Source organism: Centropristis striata, chromosome 17 (assembly GCF_030273125.1).
Source record: "Centropristis striata isolate RG_2023a ecotype Rhode Island chromosome 17, C.striata_1.0, whole genome shotgun sequence".
In the NCBI taxonomy this organism is placed as follows: domain Eukaryota; kingdom Metazoa; phylum Chordata; class Actinopteri; order Perciformes; family Serranidae; genus Centropristis; species Centropristis striata.
The window spans coordinates 25,120,486-25,148,310 of NC_081533.1; the positions used below are offsets into that span (position 1 = coordinate 25,120,486).

The 27,825-nt window shown below is 39.7% G+C and overlaps 1 protein-coding gene across 1 annotated transcript; it reads left to right on the forward strand.

The window, feature by feature from the left end:
- Nucleotides 1–2,389: 2,389 nt before the first annotated feature.
- On the forward strand, nt 2,390–27,307 carry chrnb1 (cholinergic receptor, nicotinic, beta 1 (muscle)). Its single transcript, XM_059355073.1, has 11 exons — nt 2,390–2,472; nt 6,494–6,627; nt 9,232–9,276; nt 10,067–10,176; nt 14,299–14,407; nt 14,502–14,646; nt 14,970–15,155; nt 16,544–16,767; nt 22,446–22,624; nt 25,832–25,979; nt 26,666–27,307. Exons 1-11 carry the CDS (start codon nt 2,412–2,414, stop codon nt 26,810–26,812), a joined length of 1,488 nt encoding a protein of 495 aa, XP_059211056.1. The 5' UTR covers nt 2,390–2,411; the 3' UTR covers nt 26,813–27,307.
- The last annotated feature ends 518 nt before the right edge of the window (nt 27,308–27,825 follow it).

Consider the following 27,825-nt stretch of genomic DNA (forward strand, 5'->3'; position numbering starts at 1 on the left):
AGCAGAAGATAAATGCACATGGGTTTGGAATAAGATGTGTGATCGAAGATGTGTGATCGAGTGTTTGCATGCTTTGTTGCATGTCCACAAGCCTTTCGCCCATATAATGTACTTTGATTACTTTTAGTTTAACACAAAATTCAATTGGCAGACTTTTAATTTGAAAGCTCAGATAAGACAAAGTTTATCTTTGTGGGGTAATTAGGCAAATAAACCAAAAATAAAGTGATTACACTGATGGATTTCCAATCTAATTAAAGAGAGAAAGAAAGTTGGAACATAATGTTGGAATGAAATATAATGTAATATAATATAATATAATCTCCAACACCGAACTATATAATCGTATTATTATTTTTTTTACATTGATGTCAGAGTAATGTAATCTGATTACTATAATTCCATTACATAGTATTTGTCAACCGTTAGTAAGCAATCAATCTAATTTAACTTAACTACTTCTGAATTAAACAGTGATCTATTATTGTTGCCCTCTGAGAGATCCCTGAATCTGAGTCACTGCCAACAGAGGCTTTATATACACTCCCTCATGACCACAGATTTGATGTGTGACTTGACACTAGCTGCTAGCTGTTAATAGTTAGCTTCTATGGTAATTAAATTGGCTGCAGGCCAAATGGCAGTGACAGTGGATTGTAAATTACTGTGGCGTGGATGGCCGATGAATGTGACTGAGAGCAGAGTGGCATGACTAGACAAGTAAAGGGGTGTACAGAGGATGGAGATGTTTTACTGCAGGAGCCTTCAGGAAATACACCAGCGTGTGGCAGGTAAATGGTTTGATCAACTTAGCATTATACTGTGAGAATAATGGCGGCTGTGTCACCTCTATATGTCCACTTTTTACTGTTGGTGACTGTATAAGATTGCCTAGTATTTTCTTGCATAAAGGAAATTTAATATCACAGCTGCAATGGCCAAGAACGGTGTCTAGACACTACGTGACACACCATATTTTCTCTATTTACATGTGTATATATCGAATCATCAGGTGTTTTAGCCAATAAGTGATCAGTACCTTAGCTACGCTTTCATAGCATTGCTAGAAAACCTCAGGCAATTTATCATTTAATGGATTTACTCCCTTTTCAGAGATAAGCTTTACACTTATGGAAAGGTTAAAAAAAACTTGCCAAAGTGAAAAAAGAGAAGAGAAAAAAGGCAAGATTCCAACTCAAATGCTGCCAAAGTAGCTAATTTCTCTAGGTGTAAAACACTTTTAATGTTTTATTTATGTAAAACATTTGGGACCACTTCAAAAATGTCTTGGCAAAGCATGCTGGGCGAAAAAAGGATAGTGCACTTGTGATGAGCTCATGTTTTTAACTATTTGGATTTTTTATAATGGCCTGACCTTAATTACATAGTTCATCATAATTAAATAACCCCCTAATGTCAACCTTTCATCTGTAAAATGGTAACGTAGAAAAGCCCGCCTCTTCCGTGATTTGATTGGCTGCCTGGGCCAAGTGTGATATTGACAAGTCTGCACCTTGCACTAAAAAGATGAGAATATTATAACTTTCTTGCACAGTGCAAGAGAGGAAAACAGTGGTTGTTATTGGCATTGGGTTACATTACCGTACTTTCTTGGCACTGGAAATAATTTGTGAAGTACTGAATACAATATGGATGTAATTTATTGGTATACTGGGTCGAGGAATAAGAGCGAAACAAAAGTGATGGTCTAGCTAATGGAGATGAACAAATGGTCAAACGTGGATAAATCATTGGTGTAGACCTGAAGACAGTGCTGGAGGCTGAGGGGAAGGGTTGGAAAAATTGGCACTATCTTATTGTGGTGGGGCAGCGAAAAGTTTTAACATTTTTCTCAATTTTAAGGCCACCGGAGGGGCACCCTAGGGGGCACTGCATATTATTTTATTCACTGGTAGGGCACCCTAGAGAGCACTTTATCAAGTTTTCTTAACTGGAAGGGCACTCTAGAGGACACTTTGTCATGATTTTTTTTCCAACACTTGGGCATCAAAGGGGGTAAAATAATTAAATATCAATTTAATTTAACTTCACTCCTGAGGACCTGCCCGCAGACCCTACAAGAACTCCTGTAGTTACCTTGGACAGTTTGAGAACCCGTGGTGAGTAAGTACATTTACCTCTCACTGGGCAGAGTGGAGCCTGGTTCACACTGGCTGAGGGGGTGAACAGTGACACAAGCCCTCCCCTCCCCAAGGATGTAATTGGAGCAGACAGCAGTTGGCCAGGCTAGCCTGACTGACAGACAACAACAGTCCAAACCAACCAAACCAAACTAAATGTGAAGAGTTCCAGTGAGCTGCTCTGGACAAGAAAAAGAAAAAAGAAGTTTGTATTAATCAACTGAGGATCTGTTCCGTGGAGGAGAGACCTTTTGGGTTTGGGAGGTCACCATGAAAGGCCTGGATCTGGTCCTGCTGGCATGTTGCTTATGCAGCCTGGGCACACTGGGAGGTAAGAACAAGCTGACACAATATACCCATGTAACAGACTTGTAGTAGTAATGTAATACTTTTAACATGAACACTAATATCACATAGATAGTAACAGAAAATAACAAATAACCTAAAGTTCACTAGAATACACCAGTAAATGTTATTGTCTCTGGGACAAAGTCTATATTCGTATAGAACTATTAAAGGCATTCAATATTAATATTTTAGTTGGAGAAGATACAGAGATGAAATAAGCATAATCCAAATCTGGTTCATATGAAAGGTTTTTCTGAAAGGATAATAAACTAAACTAACTTTAGTAATGCTTACTGCTCTTCATGTTTACAAATGCCTTTCACTACAGCCTCATTGTTAATATTAATTACAGCAATCCTAGCTAGTTATGCGTAACACTAACAATTCAAGACACTATCAGAACATTAAACACATTAAAACAAGACTAAAAGTCTTCAGCCATGTTACCAGCTCTGTGGGGCTCTACTTACACACAGCATTGCTTTAAGCTAGAAGCTAGCATGCTCACTGTAACATCCTAACATGCTAATGTTTACCGGATAATATTTACCAGGTTTTACATTGTGACAGCATGCTAACAATAAACAGAAAGTACAGATGATTGTGATGTGAATGTTATTAGTTTTACAACTATTGGTCATGAAATTAGAATTCTGACCAGAAGAACAGTCAGTTTGTACATTTTAAATTAATTGATTTTAAAGGGATCTTTAATTTCTGTAGCAAATTATAATGGATCCATTAGATGCCGTAATATTTTACTCAAAACCTTAAATGTCAACTTTATGGTGGCATTAACCCCTTAGCAACCTGCCCCCCTTTTGCAATAGGTAGGTGTGGGTCACTGGAACTTTAGGGGCAGATAGCAGGTCAACAGTAGATGCATAAATAAAAGTTGTATACATCAGCGTAAAAATGTTCTAGTGTATAATCTTTAAGAAAATCAGTTTATGAATCAATTCATTTATAAGTAAAATTGTTAAAGTGTATAATGACTAATGGGAGTATATGATGCCCATGCTCAGTCATGTAAGTTGTTGCAAGAATATTGGGTTATTAGCATTTGTTACACAGATTCAGTGCTAAATTTAACAATTTTGAGCCCCTAAGAATTGATAACTTTTATTGAAAATGGTCAGAAATCCCTCCAAAATCCCACTTTAAGACAACAAGACCTTGAGGAACACCATAGAAAAATCCATGCTGTGATTTGGGATCTAAAACCTTTCAGTTTGGAGATTTATGCAACAATTAAAGTTTGCAGTTGTAATGACTTTTTCACATCAGGTCCTTTTATAAAGAGGTGAATTTTCAGAAAATTAAATGAAATGGCTACTATGAGGTCTAACAAACTATCATCCCACATGAATAGAATTAGGCTCATTGAATCAACTAGAGTCTCAGCCTTCCAGTCATACCCAATTTGCACATTTACACTGCATGAGAAAGTCTGCATGTTGTTTTTCTTAAACTGCATGGGAATAGCATAAAGTCTGCATGTCTGAAAATGGGGGACTTGTGGGTACTCATAGAACCCATTTAAATTAAGATATCTTGAGGTCAGAAGTCAAGGGACCCGTTTGAAAATGGTTTTGGTTATCTAATTTCATGATACCAGTCTCTTCACTTACAGCCTGTGAGAGAAAAAAGACAGCCCTGCATTTAATTTCAAATTCAGAATTTCAGAGTGCTAAGGGGTGAAAGATAGGGTCAAGGGCTTTATTTCATCATTCTGTCAACTAGCCTGACATAATAAAATAACCTAAAAAAACCTAACTAAAGATCAAGATGCTAGAACCATAAACAATCATTGTTGGTTCATTGGATATCTTCACAGAAATCAATAGTTTTCTTGTTTTCAGCAATTGGTTTTAAAACCACTGGTTCCTGTGGAAGAACAGTGCACTCAAAGCACTCCAACAAAGTTGTAGTTGATATTGAACATTACTGCTGTCAGTATTCATTTTCAAGGCATGTTTATCACTACTCAGCAAGTGCACTCACTTGGTTAGTGAAGTTATTGTGTAAGAAAACAGCTGAATGGACATTTTAAGTGCTTTTTCAAGTAGTAAGACTCATACATTTTACTTGTCAAAGTCACTTTAGAAAAGCCAAACAATATACCATTCAAACTTGCTCTGTATTTTATTGCCATGGGATATATTCATTGCATCTTTCCCAAGCTCAACACTAGCATTCAACATGGCTTTACCTCATCTGATCTCACTGTGCTTTAACTGTCTTATTTACCAAGTCGTCTGAACTCGGCAGAGAGGAGAAAATGCTAAATTCCAGCCTTCTACAACCACCTCCCCGCCTCAGCCATCTGCAGCCATGCTTCCTTGTGCCTAGCTAATGGGGGTGCCTTGCTCGGTGATCGTTGTCATTTATTCCTGTCAGGTCAGATCCTGCCGGGGCCACAGCAATGCCAAACTTGATGAATGCTGCATCACCAGAGCTGCTGATTATAAATGCATCTAACCTTCCAACACTGAGGAGGAAATGGATGGAAATAAAGCAGGAGTTATGTATGAAACTGCTGTGGAGTTAGTTGGGTTTTGGTAGGTTCAGGGCTTTGCAGGCCTGAAACTTCTGAAACTGCTACTTCTATAATAACAGGGATAGTGATCTAACAGGCATTTGTTAATTTAATTTTTCAGTTTTATGTAGCTTTCTTATGATATATCTATGAGGATATATGATGTATCCTATAAGGATGGTTACAATCAAAGATTCTTACATTTTTGAGGAAGACCGGAACTTTCAACAACAAAAAAACATTAAAAAAAATAAAGTTTCCCTGTATTTGGCCATTGATCACTTCACTGCACCATCGATCCTTTTTATGAAACTTTCTCAACTGAACAAAAAAGTTTTTATGCATTAAATGAAATATGGAAATTCCTTTGCCGAATAAGTTCCAGAGTACCTAGCATTTAACTCAAATGACAGATGAGCTGTTTCCACTGTCAACATTTTCCCAGATAATATATTCCTTTGTCTTTGTCTCTGGTCAGCATGAAGCATGGCCAATACTAAGTGACGTAAAAAAAGAGCAATTAATACTTGCCCAATTGAACTAAAGTCCGGAAGACGTCTCTCAATATTTTTACTCTATAAGAGATAAGAGATGGCCAAGATTTATTTGCAAAGTCTAGTTCCTTTAATCTATTTACCTGTAGACTACAGCCATAAGTAGCCGTCAAACTTGTTCTCACTCTCAACTCGTCAGATACAGACGATTTGTCATGGGCCTCTGCGTCTGATAAATATGCACAAGGCAGTCTTTTTTCTCAGTAGGAGAACAAATCGGGCTTTCGATCAACTCCAATGTTCACCCATCCAGGACTATATTAGGCGCTTAGAGTAACAGATGTATGTATATAGAACAAAAAGGTCCGTTTAGAGCAGGTTGGGTTAATATGAATGGGTGTCGAGTCTTGCAGAAGGGACTTTGTCTTTTTGGATTAATCTGGAGGAAGCTTCATTGATTTCATTGACTCCTCTACAGTGTCTACAACTAGTTTAGCTATCTCCAGCTAGGCGCCACATCCTGCTATATAAACTAATTCTGGGAAGCATCCACTCACTGTGTGCTATTGACTCAGCCACTGAGCCAGAGGGTCCATTGGTTCTCATATTTGGATGCACAACACACCTTGCCTGCCAATCACTTGGCTTTGCCCTGACTTGTCACCAAAGTAATGGGTTTTGTGCACCCAGCAGAAGCTTTAGTTAAAAGGGTTTGGGTTCATTTTATCAATTTTTAAGCTGTGAAAAGACAAGGCAATGGACAATATAAATGGAAATTAGTTCACAGTAGTAGCCACATTATAATTATTATAGTCTGCTGATGAGTTATATACAGCTCATAATAATTGAACAGTGCAATGGCAGGCTAATATGGCTGATGTCTTCTGTGACTTTTGAATAAAAAGGACGCAAGCAATGGGTTTCTTATAGTACATTATTGATAAAATCACATTTATCTGTCTGTCATACAGGTGCATCTGATGTGGAGAAGGCTCTGATGAAGCAGCTCTTTACCAACTACAACCTCAAGGTGCGGCCAGCACATAAACCTGAAGAGAGGGTGGTGGTTCGTGTGGGTATGATCCTCTCCTCCTTCGTTGGACTGGTGAGGGCACGAGATCCTGGCGATAACACTTTTTATATTTTACATAGGTATATGCACAACCAGAAAATAACAAAGTGGCAATTGTTTGGGTAACATCCATGATTTCTGCTCAACGGGAAAATAGAATGCTGTTTCCTTAGAATTTATCTGTTAAACCTTGTTTTTAACTGAGTTCAAAACATTCAGACTTTAAAAAGAAATTAATCAAGGCTGCATGTGCTCCCTTGATTGTCTCATTTCCCTGAGTTGGTAAGTCATTCTTTCTACTTTGGGTTGTTCATGAGCTTCAAGGTGAGACACTATAGGCATAAACATCACTTTTAATACACCGGACAATTTTTTAAGATTTTGGGCTATTTTACCTCTATAACATGTCTTCTGTTAGAGTAGTGCAAAAAACAGTCTTTCAAACCATACAACTTCTTATGTCATGTGTTACTACCCTCAACTTCAACCCAGAGGAGCACACATTTTCATACATAAATGTAACAGGCACCATTTTAACACATCATTAATGTTGTGAAATGGCTGAAAAGTTTTTCATGCTTAGGCACCAAAACTACTTGCCTATGGTTAGGCAAGATTAAAATAAAATAAATGCATGGAAATTGTTGGAGTACATAGTAGTACAATAGTACATAGCTGGCACAACTATCAGAAGTGATGTACTTATGTTGCCCTTTTGAAAATCTTCAAAAAAAGTTTGTGTGACCCTTTAAAACTGTGATTTTTAAAGGGTCACACAGGGTTTCATGAGACACTCAAGACACTAAATCTCCAATGTTACTAGGCTTTAATATTGTAATATATCCAGGTTTCTTATGCTTATATATTTAAAAATCAAATCCAATTTCCACAGACAGATGCTGCTGTAGAAGTTTAAGCACAGTGGTTGCACTCCATGCTGGGGGCCACTGTACTCCAATAGCGCACATTTAACAAAATACTCTAAACCTTCAAATAAAGAGCTAAAGTTTTGAATTCAAAACTGTGAATATATCTGAGAGCCATCTGGTTTTGAATTCAACACTTTGCAGGCCTGCTGAGTCAAATGGCACAAAGAGTCATGCAACTGATGTGAAGTACTGGATTTTATTCAACCATGCTGGTTAATGGTGTTTTAGCAACATGAACTAACTTGGCGTCTGACTGCGTGACAATCATGCACACACTCAAACACACACAAACACACACCAGGTCACTTTATCTGCTCCTTAATTTCCCCTTGGCTCTCACACACATATCCACAGTGTCACATTTACATATACATCTACAGTACGCATGCTCCTTAGACCTCTGGTCAAGGTCAGTCCCACTCTGGAGAGGAAGTCACATGGGACCCTTAAGTTCTGGAGTGGAACGATCTTGAAAACTGACCCACTTGGATGCCCCGTCCCCGTCTGCCCGGAACTAGTCATCTGGATAACGGCAGTGTTATTATTAACATTCCCCTGAGGTGAATTTAAACGGTTACAGGAAGTATCGCGATCGTAAGTCAGTGATGAGATTGTTATTTGTGTTTATGTGAGGGTGAGAGAGCGAGGTGGTTTAATTCAACCGCCCTCCACCCCACCCCACCCTCCCTGTTTCTGTCCCAGCTGTCTCCCTGACATTCCTCCCGGCGTTTTAAATAGCAGGGCTGGCTCAAGGAAGCTCCACCCTCCTGCTGGGTAAACAATCACATGCATACACACACACGCACACACACACACACACACACACATGCACATACATTTATTCATTGCGTACAGTAGACATCTTTACCAAAGCCCACATCATGAGCTCTGTCCTTGAAGTAGCTGGTGTCAAACCAACCACTATCTCAGCTGTTTTGTGTGCTGGTTTGGAGCTACTATCAACAAGTAAAGGCTGTATGTGTACATGTTATATAGCCATGACTCTTTGTTTTATAGCTTTCCTATCAGCCATTTACAGTATGGTATGATTATAGAACTCCATAGCAGCGAAACTATCGATTTCAATTCTTAAGCCCAGAAAAGAATGCAGATGGAGTTAGCATTTAGCTACCTTGAGTCTTAAATGTATTTAAAGGGGCGAGTTAAGAGTTTAGAAAACATATATCCTATACAGTTGTCATTGAATGGGGAAATTAGCTATTGAAAACAGGCTTTAAACATGTTTATTTCTGCTGTTAGGTGAAGCATTCTAGCATGGGGTTCTATGGGGATTGATTCACTTTTGGAGCCAGCCTCAAGTGGCCATTTAAACCGTTTTTTGGCACTTCCCTGTTGGCTTCAGTTTTCAGCCCTGGAAGTTGTTGCTTGATGTTGTGTCTAATTAAACAGCTTGGTCACTTTTACATCATTAGACAATGTGAAAATGTATTATTGTGAAGGAACACCATTGTGTGTTCACCTATCAAGGCTTCAATGGCCAAAATATACATTTAAAATCCTTCACTGAGTCTGTGATTGAACAGAAAAGCTACCTTTGGACTCAACGTTGGTCAGACCCATGAATCTGTGAACACATCTAGATTTAGAAGTCTTACTACAAACTCTTTGTGAACTACATTAAAAAACAGGTGTGCAGTCATTTTTAAGTTGCACTAACAATATTACTTTTTTATATTTTGTGTTCCAGAATATGAAAAATGAGGAAATGAGCACAGTTGTTGTCATGAATCTGGTAAGTGTATTCGTTCGTCAGCCCCTCTCACCACACCATGTTTCATTTCTTATTCTGTTTTTGTTGTGCTGAGGCTGCAAATTGGAGGTAATTCATTAATTCATTATCTTTAAATTCTTATCCGAACTCGGGTCGAGGGGGGCTGGAGCCAATCCCAGCTGACATTCAGCCAGACTATCGCAGGGCTGACACATAGAGACAAACAACCATATCGGCTCTCATGTACTCCTATGGGCAATTTAGAGTCACCAATTAAACCGAAGCTGCATGTCTTTGGACTGCGGACATTCCAAGCCTTTCAAAAACACAATAAATGCTCAATTGGCAGTTTGTTTGAGGGAAACAAGAGTTGGTTGCTTTACAGAATCATTAACACAGTTTGCTAAAAGTGAGCAACTTATTACCGTTTTACATCATTTTGACCAACTCATCAGCTACAACAAAACAGTATATTAATGTGTTTTATGTACAGTTCAAAGCCAATACACTACATAAATAACTAAGCAAGAATACTTGGAGTAGTGCTAATAATACAGAGCATGTGCAAAGTGAAAAATTATGCAAATTGTGTTTTGTTATGCAAGGACAAATGCACAAGGGAATCATCCCTGTGGAATCTAATTACAGCAGTGGAAAAGTGAAAAATAAACTGATGAAATGACAAATTGGTTACATATGTAAATGTAAAATTTCCTCTTCTGTCATTTTCTGTTTCCTTCTTGTCCTTGCACTACTTGTGTGTGATTCCCACATTCCTGCACACGTAACTCTTTTTCAACTTTTTTTACAGGAATGGACAGATCATCGGTTGTCATGGAAACCCAAGGAGCATGATGGGATTGAGGTGATGCGTATCCCCTCTGGGAAGGTTTGGCTGCCTGACATCGTCCTCATCAATAAGTAAGCACAAGCACTGCACTCACATTGGCATAAATTAATCAGTAGCAAAGAGTTGGGAGAAAAAAACATTCGGTCACTTTCCTATCTTTTTTTTTGTCTTGGGTGGTCTCCGCATAGGCCCCAGGCACAGGGGATTTGTTGATGCACTTGCTCCTTTAGTGAAAAACTAGTAGAAGAAGATATTGCAACAAATATCTGATGAGGGCAAACTAAGGCACAACTTGGTTTATAAAAATATTTTTTCTTTACACTGAAACAGAGTTAGGGTAATTTTTGCTACTTATTCATTCAGAGCTGTTGTACACCCACCCTGCTAATTCCACCGCTTATGTTCATCAGTGAGTTGAGACTGGGGCAATTTCAATGTTCCCATTGTCCATTGTTCCCCAGATCTACATATAGACTATCCCAGGATCCTATGTTCCCGAGGTCCTATGTTCCCAGGGTTTTATGTTCCCAGGGTCCTATGTTTCCAGGGTCCTATGTTTCCAGGATCCTATGTTCCCAGGGTCCTATGTTGCCAGAATCCTAAATTCCTGGGGTCCTATGTTCCCATATGTTCCTCAGATCTACATATGTGATATCCCAGGAATTTATGTTCCCAGGAACCAATGTTCCCAGGGTCCTATGTTCCCCAGTGTTACATATGTGCTCTTCCAGGGTCCTATGTTCTTTCCTTCTATGTGCTATCCCAATATACTATGTCCCTAGGATCTGATGTTCCTAGGGTCCTATGTTTCCTAGTTTAACATATGTTCTATACCAGGGTCCTATGTTCCCTAGATCCTATGTGACCAGGGCTCTATGTTCCCACTGTCCTATGTTCACCTGATCTACTTCTGTGCTTTTCAAGGGTCCTAGGTTCCACAGTTCTACATATCCCAGGATTTATATGACACATAATTGGAACATATTATAGAGGTCTATGTTCCCAGGGTTTTATGATTCTGCAGACTTAAAGAGCACATGTATACTCTGTGGCAGTGTTGCCAACTCACTGACCTTGTCGCTAGGTTTAGTGACCTTTCAGATCCCACTAGCGACTATTTTTCAAAAAAGCTTCTAGCAACAAATCTAGCGACTTTTTCTGGTGTTATTGGAGACTTTTGGAGACTCGTTCTTACTCTTCTTAACGAGCCGCAGTGGCTGCCATCCGCCCCTCTCTTGCCCCAAAGCACTGACAAGTTGGCACAGTCCTCCCGCAGGAGTCTTTCTCAGCTGCACTCACAGACCGGAGGGGATGTTAACCCATCGCCGTCCAGTCTGCAAATCGCACGTGCGCGAACTCTACAGTGTTTCTTTTGGGTCACTTTTGCTAGACCCGAGGCCGGATAAAGGAGGAGGGTTGGAATTGTGACAGGAGACAATGCACTTGCAGTTCTAAACATATTTAGGGTGTTTTTTTACTCACTCTTTGTCTTTCCCACAACGTTATTCCTCCCTCCTACAGCGCTCATTACAAGTACATGCACATGGTCAATTATGCAAATTAGGCGATGGCGTCATTTAGCAACTTCTAGCGACTTTAAGGACAGCCAATACCTACTTTCCTTACTGAGGAGTTGGCAACACTGCTCTGTGTATGGAGAACAACTCAAGCACAATGATATGTGTGTGAACAGACTATTGAACAGGGGAACATAGGACCTTGGGAACTTGGATCCCTGCCTGTTAGCTTTAGTTCTTACCTGTAAGTTAGTTGAGCTTGCTCCTTACATCTCTACTAAGGTCATACAAATATTTTTAGTAGTTAATCTTTGTACTAGTAGAAGAAGTAATGCTTGAGACAACGTGTGATGTAAACATTAATGGTGTCCTCCGTTGACCTGTAATGTCAGCTCATTAACTGGTTATGCACACTTTCTTCTTCTGTGCAGTTCCTGCATAAAACTGCTCTCAACATGGTCCGTGAGTTTTCCTAGCTAACAGGGTCATAATTTCATTAGAGGGTCATGGAAATATATTTTTGAGGGTGAACTGTCCCTATAAAGAGTTTTTTTCCATTATATAAGGACTGTACTGAACTGTACCTCAGTTCAGTACAGTCCTTATATAATGGAAAAAACTCTATGTCACAGCTTTAAATTGCAAAATTTAGATACTTAAACAGCGAGTGTAGTCACTTTGTCTTACTCCCCCCGCGCACACATACACTCCCATTAACACCGCTGTAAATATCCCCACTGCTTCATTCATCAACACTTTATAGGCAATTAAACAGCATGGTTCGCCTAAAAGTGAGCTGATGGCACTGCTCCGCTACTTCAGCCTGGGAGGCGCTCACTAGGATCCACACATAAATATGTACAAACACACAAATGCAAAAGTGTGTAGCCTATGCCTTTTTATGTATGATCAATGCAGCAGCACCTTTACAGGGACAGGGTTTTAGGAGGGCTCACTTTAAGGACAAAAGCTTCTCCTTGTGTAAATTAGCCGAGCCATAAAAGCCAAACACTGCACCCTGACAAACGTCTAAATGTGTGTCTAATTGACTTGAAGTCTCTGTTGTGCATAGTGTTATGAGGTTAACGGCCAAAACAGCTTTGTATGCATCCAACATTAGTGCTGCACTTAGAAGTGTCCTGTGAAATGTGTCGAGTTCCTGCATTTAATCTGTGCCAATTAAGATGTTTTAGTGGGGTCTTGCAATATGGAACTTCAGCCAAATGTTGATGTACTTTATAGCTGTGGTGAGAGAATGAAAGGAGCAAAAAAAAAAAAAACATTCCAATCATAGACTGTATAAAACATGGACCTAGTCTCTTACCCCTTTTTGACCAAGGCAGTTCCAGGGCCAGTGCCTAATCTTCAACCACCTTCCTTACTTTTCGACTGCCAAAGAACCGGCTCTCAGCCAGAAAAACTGGTTCCAGAGCGGAACCAACTCTTTGCTGGTCTTGAACCACGAACCACTTATGTCAGATTAACGTGACCAACAAGACCAACTTAAACGTGTTTTAGTTATTTTATTTTATTTGTTTAACTGCAATGTGATACATACGGGCTTGTGTTAGTAGGCTAGCGTGAGCAGGCTAGCGTTAGCAGGCTAGCATTAGCTTACAACAAAGTCTACCAATAATATCTTACTTTCAGTGTAAATAAGAACGTAATCGCAGTCAATAGTATTTAAGGAGAGCAGAACAAATGTGTTGTACCAGTTGTTTTTGAATGCCAATGTAGGCTAACAAAGCCAGGAGCAACATTTGTAAAGAGGCAATGTAGTCTGCCATTGTTGTTATTATAGTCGCGGAGAGTGGAGACATTTCCAGACATAGACAGTGACATAATGACATGGCTCTCGAGACTGTGGAAAACCAAACAGGTTCTGAGATGGTTTGCAAGTTGAACCTCTGCGAACCAGCACCAGCACCAGTAAAAGAACTAAGTTCGCATTAGTTAAAAAAGGGTATTTTTTACATCACTAGCTGGTTTCCAAAGAGCCAAAATTAAGCTCAATGTAGGTGGTTCCGGCTGTTGCCATCTTGACAGTGCCTTACTCCTCCCAACTCCCTGCTAATCCAAAGATTGGCAAAGAGTTGCAAGCGTAGGTGCAGCTTAGGCGGGTGGAATGAAGCCTGGTAGCTGAAACACGGCAACTCTAACAGTACCCGCTTATCAGTCAACACGATCACACCCTTAATAGAGCCCAACCAATATGGGATTTTAGAGACCCATACTGATTTTAGACAGGAAAAATTCACAGATAACTCATTTGACAGCCAATATAGTTAATTTTTGAGCTGGGATGAAAAACATACATTTTCTATGTCGATTGTACGTATATATTTCACCAGTATGACACTACAACGGTCCTCAAAATGTGCTTTTGTCAATAAATAACTTTATTTAAGAATCCTTCATTCATATTTAACTGTTCATTGATCTGAACTCGCATCATGGGGGGCTGGACATTGTGTGAGGTCACCAGACTATCGCTAGGCTAACACAGAGACAGACCATTCAAGTGGTACCTCAAGTCAAGAAAGGAGCTGATAACCTCAGAAGACTGCAGTATAAAGAAATCATAAATTATATTTTAAGTGCAATCTTCTATTTACAGTAGCAAACAGGTAAAAAAAAGAAGATGTATAAATTATTTTTTTTAATCTCTTTTTGCAGCAATGATGGGGTGTTTGATGTGGCCCTGCATGTCCATGTCCAGGTTTATAATAGTGGAAGAGTAACCTGGACTCCCCCCGCACTATACTGCAGCTCTTGTGGAGTCAAGGTGAACGTCAACACAGACAGAATCTTAAACTACGATCACATTTTTGTTGTTCTCATGCTTTCCATTCTTTTCCCCTGTTTAATTCTGTGGCTAGGTAACATATTTCCCGTTTGACTGGCAGAACTGCACCATGCAGTTCCGCTCCTACACATACGACTCAACAGAAATCGATGTGCAGTATGCACTGGACTCAAAAGGCAAAGAGATCAAAGAGATCGTACTGGACGAAGCTTACAGTGGTGAGAATTTGGTGGGGAACATGGATGGATGGATGGATGGATGGATGGATGGATGGATGGAGCAATATAGGGTAAATAAATGAATAATAAAGGGTAGGCTATGAGGAATAAAAAGACACAGTTAGCGGGGTGGATACATTACTTCACCACTCTTTAGCTTTTCATTAGGTCCCTTTGTTTCTGCTTAATCTCTGAACCATAGTCACAGGAGTGTTTTACTTGTTTGACTGTGTTTGCACTTTTGTTTGGACCTTTTTGTGATATGCAGATTTGTTGCCATCATTTTGCTGCTCTAAATTCTTAAAATGTGAATGCTTCTCCAGAGGGTGGCGAGTGGATCATCACACATAAGCCGTGCAGGAAGAACATGAACAACGATAATTTTGAGGACATGACCTTCTACCTCATCATCGAGAGGAAGCCTCTGTACTACGTCTTGAACATCATCCTACCATGCATCCTCATCACTATCATTGCCATCTTTAACTTCTACCTGCCTCCTGACGCAGGTATACCAAAGATACAGAACAAAATTGTTTACAATAAGATAATATTGCTAAAAATAGTGACAACAATGTGACGGATCAGATGAGACAAAGGATGTGTACCAACATCTTTGTAAACTTTGAGAGGGTGTTCACATGAATTTTCCCAGTTGGGAACACTTTTTTTCAATTATTTCTGTACCACGTGAATGCTGCACAAATGGCCAATCTTGAAATGTTTCACGAAAATAATTTGTGGATCAGCCCTGTGATTTAGATCAGCTCCAAAAGACAATGGAGCCCTCTTCCACCAATGTTTATAAAAATTGGGTCATTCATTTTTTTTGTAATCCAATTGACATACAGACAAGCAAACAAGCAAACAAACCGAAAACATGAACCGCTAAAGGCAACAGCATATGAACTTAACACGTGGTGTTAGAGGTGGCTATATTTCTTTTTCCTCAGTTGAGCCACTTAATCCTGCAGTGTGAACCCAATAAGAAGCTACTGTAGCCTTCACTCACACACTGCATGACCATGTGTAATGACTCATTTAAGCTCATAGAAGCATATAGAAACCTTGTAGCCTCTAGCTATAGGGAATTGTTTCTTAATGACATGAGGAACAATTTACATTCTACACCTTCATATAATTTTCAGTATATTTAAAAGCTGATTCTAGTACTGTTGACACATTATCTTAGATGTTGCTCCATTATAAGCTCTTGGAATAATTAATTAATTAAAGTAATAGATATTCAGCAATGCTTCATCTGAAACAGCATTTTAAATGTTGGAAGATAGATATTACGGAGAATTGAACTGTTCAAAAGAAGAAACTGATTTAAAAAAAATATTTGTGAAAATGTAACCGATCGGGGGGATTAACGTGTTAATTTTTGAAAGGCTATTGTCTTTTACAAAATGTCTGTTTGCACTGAAGTTCCAAGAAATCACCTGTCAACGAAGCTGACATTTTGTGGCAATGCAGTGCTTGATGTGAGTGAGGGAAATGCTGACTGTTGGAGCATGCATTGCCCTAATGCACATCAATTTCCAATTACCTACCATCTCTAACCAATCTGTGGTAAACACAATTTGTATTTGACCACTGAATACAACTGAGAGACCTTGCTGTATTGGTCAATCAGCTTCACTTAGAATGGGAGATGAATTTTCTATTAGCCTCATTACTGGTGAATTACATGGACCAGCTGCTGCTAAAATAGTATATCAGTAGGGGGAACAAAGCTTGTCCTGGTAAAACTAGATGAGTTGTTACACAGACCTAAAGGAACACACTGTAATTATGAAATAAGATTTAAAACAATCACAACCATTGGTAGGGCCGTTATGTAACACCAAATCCAGATTTTCAAGTATGTTGTACTTGTTTTTTCCCCTACCAGGAGAGAAGATGGGTCTATCGATCAACGTGTTGCTCACCCTCACTGTGTTCCTGCTGCTGCTGGCTGATAAGATCCCAGAGACTTCATTGGGTGTCCCCGTCATTGTCAACTACATCATGTTCACCATGATCCTGGTCACATTTTCTGTCATCCTCAGTGTGGTCGTCCTAAACTTGCACCATCGCTCATCCAATACCCACCAGATGCCCATGTGGATCCGAAAGGTGAGCACCCTGATTTCCATAAAGAGACAGAGAAGTCATATAAGCGTTGTTCACAGACCTACATATTCCAACAAGTCATCAAACCCATACAGCCACATATCTCTTGTTTCTGTAAACAGTTGCGGTTTTTAACGTGTGGTCAAGGTTGTGAAATAGTTGCAGTTTGGTTAGGTTTAGGCAAGTAAACCATGTGGTTAGGTTTAAGAAAACAGCACGGTTTGCATTAAAATAAGTACATTTGTTAGATTACTGCTGGACGTAGGTGCATGATGTAGGTACGCATGTGATGTGGAACGTGACGTTATAATGTAAGTTATTTTTCCTGTTGTCCTCGAGACAAACGTGGTTTCACACATGGCACACTACCAGGATCAAAATCCTGTGTTTCTTTGACCTATCCATTCACCCTGACCTCCTTCCTACATGGACTTTGTCACTCTTTAAACTATGTCACCTCACTTCCTCCTTGGTTCCGTTGTAATAACTAAGGCAACGAGAGGTCACTGCCTCATAGTAAATGGAAACTATTTATACTAAGTTGTAATAACTTGCCTGAATTCCTTCTTTTCTCCCATTACATATATTTACTATGGCCAGTAGATTGCCCCCTAAAAATAAATGTAACTGTGTCACAAAATAGCAACAAAATAGCATAAATAAAACAACCTCTGTGGTGGAATTATGGAGCACAGTCTCATATACTTAAAACCCAGTCACCAGAATGAATGTTGGCATTTTACGTAATTGCAAACCACTCATCCTCTAGTGGTGGTAATGAAGCTTTAGGGGGGAAAAAACAAACATTCCAACGGACTGGGTCACTTTGTGAATTCAAACAAAAGATACTTATGTAGCTTAGTAATGGTTAGGTAAAAGATCAGGGTTTGGATTTAAAAAACATACGTAACAGGGCGTTCCCGGTGGCACACCTGGTAGAGCGTGTACCATAGAGGCATTGTCCTCGTAAGCCCTTTCCTGCATGTCTTCCCTTCTGTCTCCCCCTTCACTCTGTCCTATCAATAAAGCCCAAAAATGGCCAAAATAATATCTTAAAAAAAACAAAAAAAAAAAACATACGTAACCACAGGATATGGTTTCAATAAAGATTTGAAACAAAACACCTAACAGACACGGATATGGAGGTTACATAGTGCATGACGTTAGAATGTGACATACAGAAATAAAATTTACAACCTAAAAAGTACTTTAGGCCCTGTTTATGTCCCATGTGACACCTAAAATCAATTTTAAACACTGGTCTCCAGGGTGAAAGTCTTGTCTGTTTGACCCAGCCGACCAACCCGTCGTCTTCCTTTTGCAGACTGTGACACTTGTTATTCTAACTATAGCCTGGTGCTAAAGCTAAAAAAAAAAGCAACACCTCCATCAATGTAGAAGTGGTGGCCTTTATTAATTAATATAATGTTAATTTTTATCATTATTTTGAGACCTAGGCAATAGTAGTTTCAGTCGAGGCAGACTGTTGTATCAGGTCGACACAGTCCTCAACAACCTGAATGTCATGTTATACCATTAACCTTCATCAGTGGCGGTTGCCCTCACTGTACATTACGTGGAGCTAATTACAGGCCTGAGCAGCAGCTCTATACTCTGCTCCAAAGTCCTGTCACACTTTAAGAGAACACTCACCTCTGAAAGGCATATACACAGGTGATTTGCATGGTTTAATGGAACAAAACTGCTTGGTGGTAGATTGATGGGAGAGAAGAACATTATGTATTATAGGTTCGGCTTCTTTTCACTCCTACTCTTCCGGCGATCAGTGTCATGAAATATGGAAAGATGTATGCACGGAACATTAGTAGTGGCAATTTTAAAGATGTTAGGTATATTTTTCTTCTTGACTCCAGAACTCCTTGTGATGCAGCGCAAAATGCAAAAAGAACATACTAATTCAATAATTATAATCTGAAAAACTATGGAAAAACTATGGAAACGTTGAATTTTCTTCTCTTACCATTCTTTTAGTATAGTTATTATGCTTTAATGGCACCACTTTCAAACTGGGCGTGCAGCCACACCATTTTTCAAATTAATTTTCACAGCTACAACCACAAAAAATTAAAACAGAATGTGATCATTTGCTAATCCAGGGCCGGTTTGGAGCTGGTGCCTAATCTTAAACCAGTTTTTTGCTTTTCAACTGCCAAAGAACCGGCTCTCAGCCAGGAAAACTGGTTCCAGAGCGGCACCAAGTCTTCAACGTCAGGGGCTGGGGGCGGGATTTCCGTGTCCAACAAGACCAACAAAGTCGGGATAGATACGGGCTTGTGTTGGCTGGCTAGTGTAAGCTTATAACAAAGTCTAACATTAACATCTTACATTCAGTGTTCAGAAGAACGTAATCTCCGTCCATAGCATTCAAGACGTGTAGAACAAATGTCTTGTACATGTCGTGTTTGGATGCCAATGTAGTCTCACAAAGCCAGGAGCAACATTTGTAAAGAGACGATGTAGTCTTCCAATGTTGTTATTGTACCTGCTGAAAGAGCAGAGATGTTTCCAGATGTATACAGTGACGTAATGACGTGGAAAAGCAAACAGGTTCAGAGACATTTCACAAGTTGAACCAACTGGGTACCAGCACCAGCACCAGCCAAAGAACTAAGTTTGCGTTGGTTGAAAAGGGGTAACAGAGATATGTAGGGGACATGATACTGATGCCTTTAATTCAAACACCATGCATGCAGTCTATTAAATCTACAAGTGTTATCCATATTATCCTAAGCCTTTGAAAATGCACATTTTAACCCAAGTACTTTGTGCAGACAGTGGGACTTGCTTCTTTACATTTTCAACTCAGTCATTTTTATTTTCTCACATATGTTTTTTCGGGTTGTCCGTCTGTCCCATTCTCTTCACGTCAATAGTACAGAAATACAGTGAGATAATTTCCACAAATTGGCTAAAGCATCCACTCAAGGATGTACTCAAGGATAAACTGATTAAATTGTGGTGGCCAAGGCCAAAGGTCAAAGGCACTGTGACCTTCCACACATCCCATTCTGATGAATCACACAAGAATGTCTTGAGGGAATGTCTTCAAATTTGGCACAAACATCTCCTTGGACTCAAGGATAAGCTGATTAAGTTTTTGCAGTCAAAGGGCAAGGTCACTGTAATCACACAAACTCCATATGCTAATCATGGCAAAATGTCACACAAATATGTTATAGGTAAAAATACCAAAAAGATGACCTTTTGTATCACAAAGGTCACAGCGACCTTTAATATTCTGAAAAAAAAAAACACTTTTGTGGCCATTGTTCACCCCAAAGAATAATACAGAAACAGAAAGGGAGATTGTGACCATATTTTACATTTAGAAATTATTTATATTATATATATAATATAAATAATAAATTATATATTTAAGTCTTTGGTGATTGCTTTCATGGAACAAATGCAGCATCAGAGAAAGTAGGCGGCGGTGGCAATTCAGTGGTAGTAAGTATTTAATCATGTCTGATATGACAGATTATGTCAAAGTATTCAAAATCAAGTCTTAGTTAAACTAAAAAAAAGTACCAGAGAAAAATCAGTGAACATTTGAAGAGTTGTAACTGTTCTTTGTTTTTGTGGTGTTATGCTAGTTAGGTTTGGTTAGGTCACAGCTATGGGGTATCAATATAGCCATATTTTCTCATTACATCTTAACCTTTCTTATCCCCAGTGTGTATAAGCTATGGGTCATGAACTTAACATAATTATTGGTTATTGATATTGGTTGAAAATATGTTGAATCCCTTTTTTGGTGTAGTGATTGCACATATATTCTGTGTTGAAGGTATGTGTGAAGCATATGCATTTGAGAATTTGCTGCTTCTCCATATTTGAAGCTTACATAGGTGTAAATTGTCCCCTGTCTGTTTGGGCAAAGGCATACGAATGCAAGGTGGTAACACTAGTTTTGGCATTTTAATTAATTTCTAATCCTTTCATCATATCGTCTTTGTCTATTGTTGTAGTCAACAGTAGTCAGATTTTAATATGCAGAGTGTCAAACATTCTGGAACTACTTCAGCACCGTGTCACAGCGCTCCCTCTGTTTGGCTGCTCATTGTTGCTGTGATCATGTCACTATGTGTGACTCACTGCTCTGCTGTCCCACACAGAGACTGTGTCTCTGGGAAATATAACAGGTGCTGTAGCATACTGGGAAATGGGAAGATAGAAAGAAAGGTTGCATAAGAACATTGACATATTTGATTCTGAACAATGGCTAAGTCACCCTTTTTTCTTTGAACCTACAAGTCAAGGCACCTCACGTTACATTCTCTATTGTAGCTACAGTTGATCCTTGCCAGGCGGCAATTATTGACATCCATCTGTCAATACAGGCAAGCCAAGAGTTATTTCAAAAAAAGGATATCTAAGCACTTCAAGTGCAGATAAAAGAGCCATTAACAGAGGCAAACAGCATTTATGATATTGATCAAGACTAACATTTGCTCCAATGGTGTGCCTTTTTTATCATCAAGTCTAATTCTTCTGGTATCTCTTTGAAAACCACTCTGACAGCCAAAGAGGTTTTTTTTTCCAAACATTTATCTCTATTTTAATTACACACATCTGGGAGCTGTCCAGTATAAGAACAGGTCTTTACTTAAGAGCTCCACTGGAGTATCCAGAGTTTATGTTCTCTGCTCAAGGACACCTTGAGAGTAGACGTTGAGGAATTGGAAAGCATTACCCATTTGGTTTCCCCACCCACTTCATTCAGCAGCAACTGTTCTCAAAGGTTATCTCACTGCTAAATTCAACATTTTGACTCATTTCTCACTCTTAATAGGCAAATACAGGGCAAGTACATTTCAGCTGCCCCATAAATCACAAAACAGGAATCCAAACAAATGGCTTTTTATTGCCAGAAAAGACGATGGAGGTCTTGGGGAGTCAACAGGCGTCCGCTTAAAGTGGAAAGCACAGTTAAATAATATTCCCAGGGTTTTTTTTGTCAAAGAAGTATACATAAATACATAAAAAACTTACTGCTGGTCTACAAAGCACTGAATGTCTCGGACCAAATTACATGCTTGATCTGCTACCTCTCTACGAAGCATCCAGACCCCTTAGGTCATCTGGAACTGGCTTGTTGTGTGTCCCAAGAACAAGAACTAAGCGGGGTGAGGCAGCTTTCAGTTATTATGCTCCTCACCTGTGGAACAAACTACCTGTAGATCTGAGGTCTGATCTGCCCAAACGCTCAGCTCCTTTAAATCAGGACTAAAAACACTATTGTTTACTGCAGCGTACTCTTAACTTTAACACTTATCTGCTCTACTCTACTGCCCTTACTTTTTAACTACACAATGTTTGACTTGTGCTTTTTATTATTTTATCTCTTTTTTTATCCTGCTGTATCTTATTTTATCTTATTTGTATTTTTATTTCTATTTCCCTGTTTTAATTGACTGTTTTTACTGTTTTCAATTGTGTCTTGCTGTTTTAATGCGTATGTAAAGCACTTTGAATTACCTTGTGTTGAATTGTGCTATACAAATAAACTTGCCTTGCCTTGCCTAAATGGGTTTTTCCATTCTGAACTAAATTCTGTATTTGCATAAAATCAAAAGAAGCGTCTTAGGGCTAAGGAACTGACTGTACTCTAAGTTACTGAGATAACTCTACTGCTTTTCATCTTTCCTTTCCCCTAGATCTTCATCCACATGCTGCCTCCATATCTATGCATGCTGCGGCCCAAAGTAGAGACCCCCCTCTCCCTGGTGACCATGCCTCGCAGAGAGATGACAAAGATGGTTCCCATCAGCAAGGTGGCTGACGAATACTTCATCCGCAAGCCCGACTCCTCCATTTTGTTCCCCAAGCCCAACAGGTGAGACCAAACCCACTCTGTGGTCTACTCGCATTGTACTGGTCCATGTAGGTTTATACACTACTGGTTGTGCTTGGACATGGAAAGCTGTTTGAACATTTATTCCATATCCCTGATATCAGTTTGGTCTCTGCAAGCACCAGTTGGATATTTGGTCCCACTAGTTTGTTCTTTTGGAGTTACTAGTTGAACAGAAAGTCACTGTTTTTCAGCGAGTAGTGGCACTTTTGGCCAATTAGTTTTCTGACAGATGCCTTACTAGTGATGTCAGATGCTGCACTAGTAGAACTAAAGTCCAAAGTAATGGCTCTTTGGGCACAATAAGACACATATTTACACAAGAATTACACAAAGCTCTTCCAAAAGTTGGACCTTTTTTTTTCATGCCTTTTTTTTTTGACTGGTGACTTTAAGGCATGATATCCTCGATGACCGCATGTGCAAGAACACAACACCTAAAAGCTTTGATTTTACATCTTAATATCCACTAGTAATGCAAAATCCATGAGTGACTCTGTCCCCTAATAGAAAAAAAAGACAGTGGTTCATTTTTGATTAAAATTGAAGGGGTATTATGTTAAAAAAAGTACAAAACGCTATTTTTCTTAAAGTGGAGCAGCCTTTAAAATGGCCTATAGACGTTGGAAGGTGACAAACCATTCTATCAGTCGAACCCTAGTCTTATGAAAAACTGTATTTCCTGGAAATCAGGTACTATTCAGCCTCCCTGCTGCTCTATTAATACCAAAAATCTTCCTCACAGCCTGTAGTCGTTCCCTCTCTATCCTTCACCTCCTGTGAGAACTGAAATATGTCTAGAGGGAAAGACTGGAGGCGGCAGAGAATCGTTGCTAAAATAATAATGACCCGCACAAATCGACTCTGACACATTAGAGCGGGACGCTGCGTGTCTGGGTGAAAGAACGGGTGAGGATAGAAGGAAGGGGGGGGTGCTCTATTAGAGCGATTTGATGAGACAGCAGTATCTCTCTTGAGCCCACACGTCCGCACACATTCACACACACCTTCTTAATTGGGTTTAGTGCATGTCTTGGCACAAGACGCAGCCAGTTTTAGTTGAATTAGTCTCCTGAATAGTCATTTACTTCTCGCTGATGAAGTGCTACTTTGAGCTACGTTGGAGGGGAAAGGGAGGAGGGGTTAAAAAGGCCAAATTGTTTCTCACTCGCTCTCTCTACCTCCTTCTCTTATCTCTCTCCCTTGATCTGATGAGGCTCCACCTCTCATAGGTCACAGCCTCTTCACCTGCCACACTCACAGTAGCAGCAGCAATGGCAGCGCTGCATTGTAAACCCCCAAATTGCTGCGCTGAATACCAAACAGCTCTATACTCTGCCTCTGACTGTCAGGTTACACTCCATTTTAATGTTTTCCAGTTAAAGACACAGTACCATACTGCCCTCTGGTGGCAGGCTACATGGCCTGCAACTAATTTGATTGGGTTTTTTTCCCCTTAAGATCTAAAAAATATAAGGTGTTTAATTTTTGAGGTGTTTCATAATAAAACAGATGTTTCTAAAAGGCAGATGTTCTGCAAGGAGAAAAGTGTTAATTTATCTGTTATGTGTTTGGGCAAGGTCATGGCAAGGACCAATAGCAGAAGAGTTTTCGTGACTTAATTTTTTTCTCCATCTCTATTCCTCTCTATCCTGGATCGGCACACAAAATTGTATTTGTTGTAGCCTTTTCTGCAGGATTTTCCTTCCAGTGAATGAGGCTTTTACCATTTAAAGGGTCATGCATATGTGCATTTTGTAGAATAGTCAGTAGTCGTGTTTCCGTCAACAAATTTGTATGCGCATTATGAATATTCGCATGAGAAAAAACTTGATGGAAACACCAAAATGTTATAAAATTTGCGCATAAAAGTTTTAGGGCTAGCTTGAGGTGTTTTTGTCATTTTAGAATGAGAGTTAATCCGCTAAACGCTAGATGGAAACAATTTTCCTGAATAAGTTTTGATGTTCTGAACGTTCACTCACATGACTGAACACTTGTTTCCGAGCTGACATGAAAGACATGTCTAAATCAGTCGATGGAAACATCCCTAATTCTGATTTTCTTTAATGCAACATTTTAAAATGTTGCTTCGACTTTAATGGAAACACAGTTCGTAGGAACGACCTCTGAAATGACCTGTGATTGGCCAAAGTGTCCAATAATGGGCTAGATTTGCTAAAGCCTGAAAACAGAGCCAAGAGGAGGTGCAGAATAAACAGAAAAGACCTAAATACAATATGATGAAAAGTAAAATAAACTGCCTACTCAGCTTTATAGACCAACTTTCTGGTTTACCTTTATGCTGTATCACTGCTTTAAGTTATAGGAGTATTAGAACTCTGTGTCTGATGCTCTACTTAAAGTCGCCACTGGAAATCCATATATCATTGCTCAAGGACACTATAAGCTAATGCAAAGAAATTAAGCAGGTAAAACGTTAATGCTCTGAGCCGTACGTTAAAGTGAAACTACATAGATTCTGAAAAAAGAAATAACATTAAAAATCCGTCCTCACACAAATAAAATGTTGATTTTTTGCTCAGTTTGAAACACTCTGGGGATTTGCAGCTACAGTCATACTCGATCTGGTATGACCGGTAGCTTAGGGAAGCCAAAGTTCTTTGTTATGATTTTAATAAAGAATGAAAACAACTTTGGCCCACCTGTCATGTGAAAAGTTGTGAGTGACAGACAGCAAAGTTACGAAGACACCCACAGCAACCACTGGCACGCCATCGCAGCTGACGGTTGGTAACTGAGGGCAACAAGTAAACATTGAAACACACACACACACACACACACACACACACTTGCACACGATGGGTTTCTAAGCCAGAGCAGCCCAGTCAGCAGATGCAGAGCGGTGACTCCCACACTGGCAGAGCGAGCCCAGGGAGCTCCTCTGACCTTCTCTTTATTCCTCTCTGAATGACAGAAGAGTGCAAAGGAGACGTGCAGCCTGCCTCATAAACGCTTTACTATTTTACAGCTTTTAATTAGTCTCGACCGACATCTGCTCACACGTTGCTACATTCTGCAAGCTTGTGTGCGTTTGTTCAGTTTGGATGACAACACTTTATGTGCACTCCGTTTCTCATGCATTATTTGTAATATCAAATGTTGTGCATTGTGGATATTTCCCTGTGAATGTAATGTAATGTAATGTTTGTGCATCTTGTCATTAAGGTATCACCCAGAGGGTATGTGCACAGATCTGAGAAAGTTCATTGACGGCCCCAGTAGCTACCTGACACTACCTGATGAGCTCAAGTCAGCCATAGAGGCCATTACATATATTGCTGAGGCTCTGCAGGCTGAGAAGGACCAAGAAGCTGTAAGTTTGCCTGTTTGTGTTGGCTTTAATGCTATTCCATATTTTCTTTTTCACTCCTATATTCCTTTTTTTAAAGACCATTTCGGTCCTCGGATCTTATCAGCCCAGTTACCAGCAAAAAATTGGTATTTCACGTTTCTGCCAACCACAGAAACAATCTGAAAAGTGACAGAGCAATGTGATGTTTAAAGCCATGTAGGCCCCCATTGAATGGGTGGGAAGGGAGGTGAATGGTACCAACCAACCCAGGACTTTGAACCAGGACTATTCGTCGGAAGCTTTGTCCAGAATTGGTGTCTAGCAAGTCTAACCCTGTAATTTTCACTTCACCTTAACTAAGTGCTTTTGGTGCCTAACCATAGGTGACCCTTTAAGTGTTTTGAAAGTTTTTTAAAAGGTGATTGTCATATGCTTACATGTTGCAGTCTTTACCTTTGCAATGTGGTGAAAGCAACGGTCATCACATGTCACAATGAGAACAGGTTGCGACGTAAAATGCAAACATTTATTCTGGCGACTGGGTTTACCTTGTAAGATCCATCAATTGGTTTTTGATCTCTGTCCTGTTTTCTCTTTATCCTTTACCATCACTCATTTCTTATATCCTCTAATTCACTTCCCATCTTCTCCTCCTTCCTCTTGTTTTATATGTCTTCCCTTTTGTCAATCGACCAATCCTCGTCCAGCTGAAGGAAGACTGGCAGTACGTGGCCATGGTGGTGGACCGCATGTTCCTCTGGATCTTTGTCATCTTCACCACTGTGGGCACCTTGGCTATCTTCGTTAAAGCTAGCTTCAACCACACACCCACTGACCCCTTCAAAGCTACTTGAAACAGCTGGACGTTTGGTTGTCTTGAGTTATACCAAATGATTCACCATCTCAAGAAATAGGGATGAAGAAATCAATGTATTAAACTGACAAATGATTATCTGGGTGTAGTTCACCATAAGCCAACGATTTAGAAAGTCTCACATGTACTTCAGGCAAGAAACTTGTCCACATGTCTTCCACTGTCTTCTGTCATCAAGCACTGCAAATGTACTTGTCTTTCTTTGACTTGCGATCCCAAACAACCTCAAGATGTTCATTTGCCTTTACAGTCCTGACCCTTAGCATCACCACTGCTTCAGGATCAAAAAATGTGACAAACCAGGTCAATTTTAGGACACAAAGCTTGAACAGAAGGACTATGATCTTTATTCTACCTACCCTTAGATGACCGCATGTTGTTTGACCAGGTGAGATTTGTCAGATTGTTTGCTGTCAAGAATTCATGCAAGGTTTTGTCTGCATTCAACCTCAATTTGCAAATAAATGCAAATGTATAAACATCTTGAGGTCTCTTGTTTGAAGCACCTGACAGTGCTCAAAAACTTCAGTACCACTGCTTTAATCACATGGAAACGTCTTACTGCCAACAAAACTGCATTATGTGTGCAAGGGCATTGATAATTTCATGAAATATACCAAGCAGAGGTTAGAAATCGGGCTTGTAACTGTAGAGTCGCCGGTTCGAATCCCGGTACTGACAGGTCTCAGACTGAAGTGCCCTTGAGCAAGGCACCTAACCCCCCCCCCCCCTCCACAGCTCCCCGGGCGCAGTAATGTGCTGCCCACTGCTCCTTGCATGGTGTGTTCACTTGTGTGTCAAAAAAGGATGGGTTAAATGCAGAGGTTGAATTTCCCCATTGTGGGATTAATAAAGTACTCTTCTCTTCTCTTCTCTTCTCTTAGTTTACCTGATATATGTATGAATACATAAATCTAAGCAATTTGGGGTTTTTTAAAGGCTGTCCTTATGAATGGTTCCTATGAATTACTATGAAAAATAATGAAGTGAAAT

Excerpts from the sequence above, each read along its gene's own strand:
- chrnb1 (XM_059355073.1), top strand. The coding sequence starts at position 2,412 with ATGAAAGGCCTGGATCTGGTCCTGCTGGCATGTTGCTTATGCAGCCTG. Across the intron at positions 6,628-9,231 it reads TCTCCTCCTTCGTTGGACTG|AATATGAAAAATGAGGAAAT; the intron begins GTGAGGGCACGA and ends TTTGTGTTCCAG. Across the intron at positions 22,625-25,831 it reads TTGTTCCCCAAGCCCAACAG|GTATCACCCAGAGGGTATGT; the intron begins GTGAGACCAAAC and ends CTTGTCATTAAG.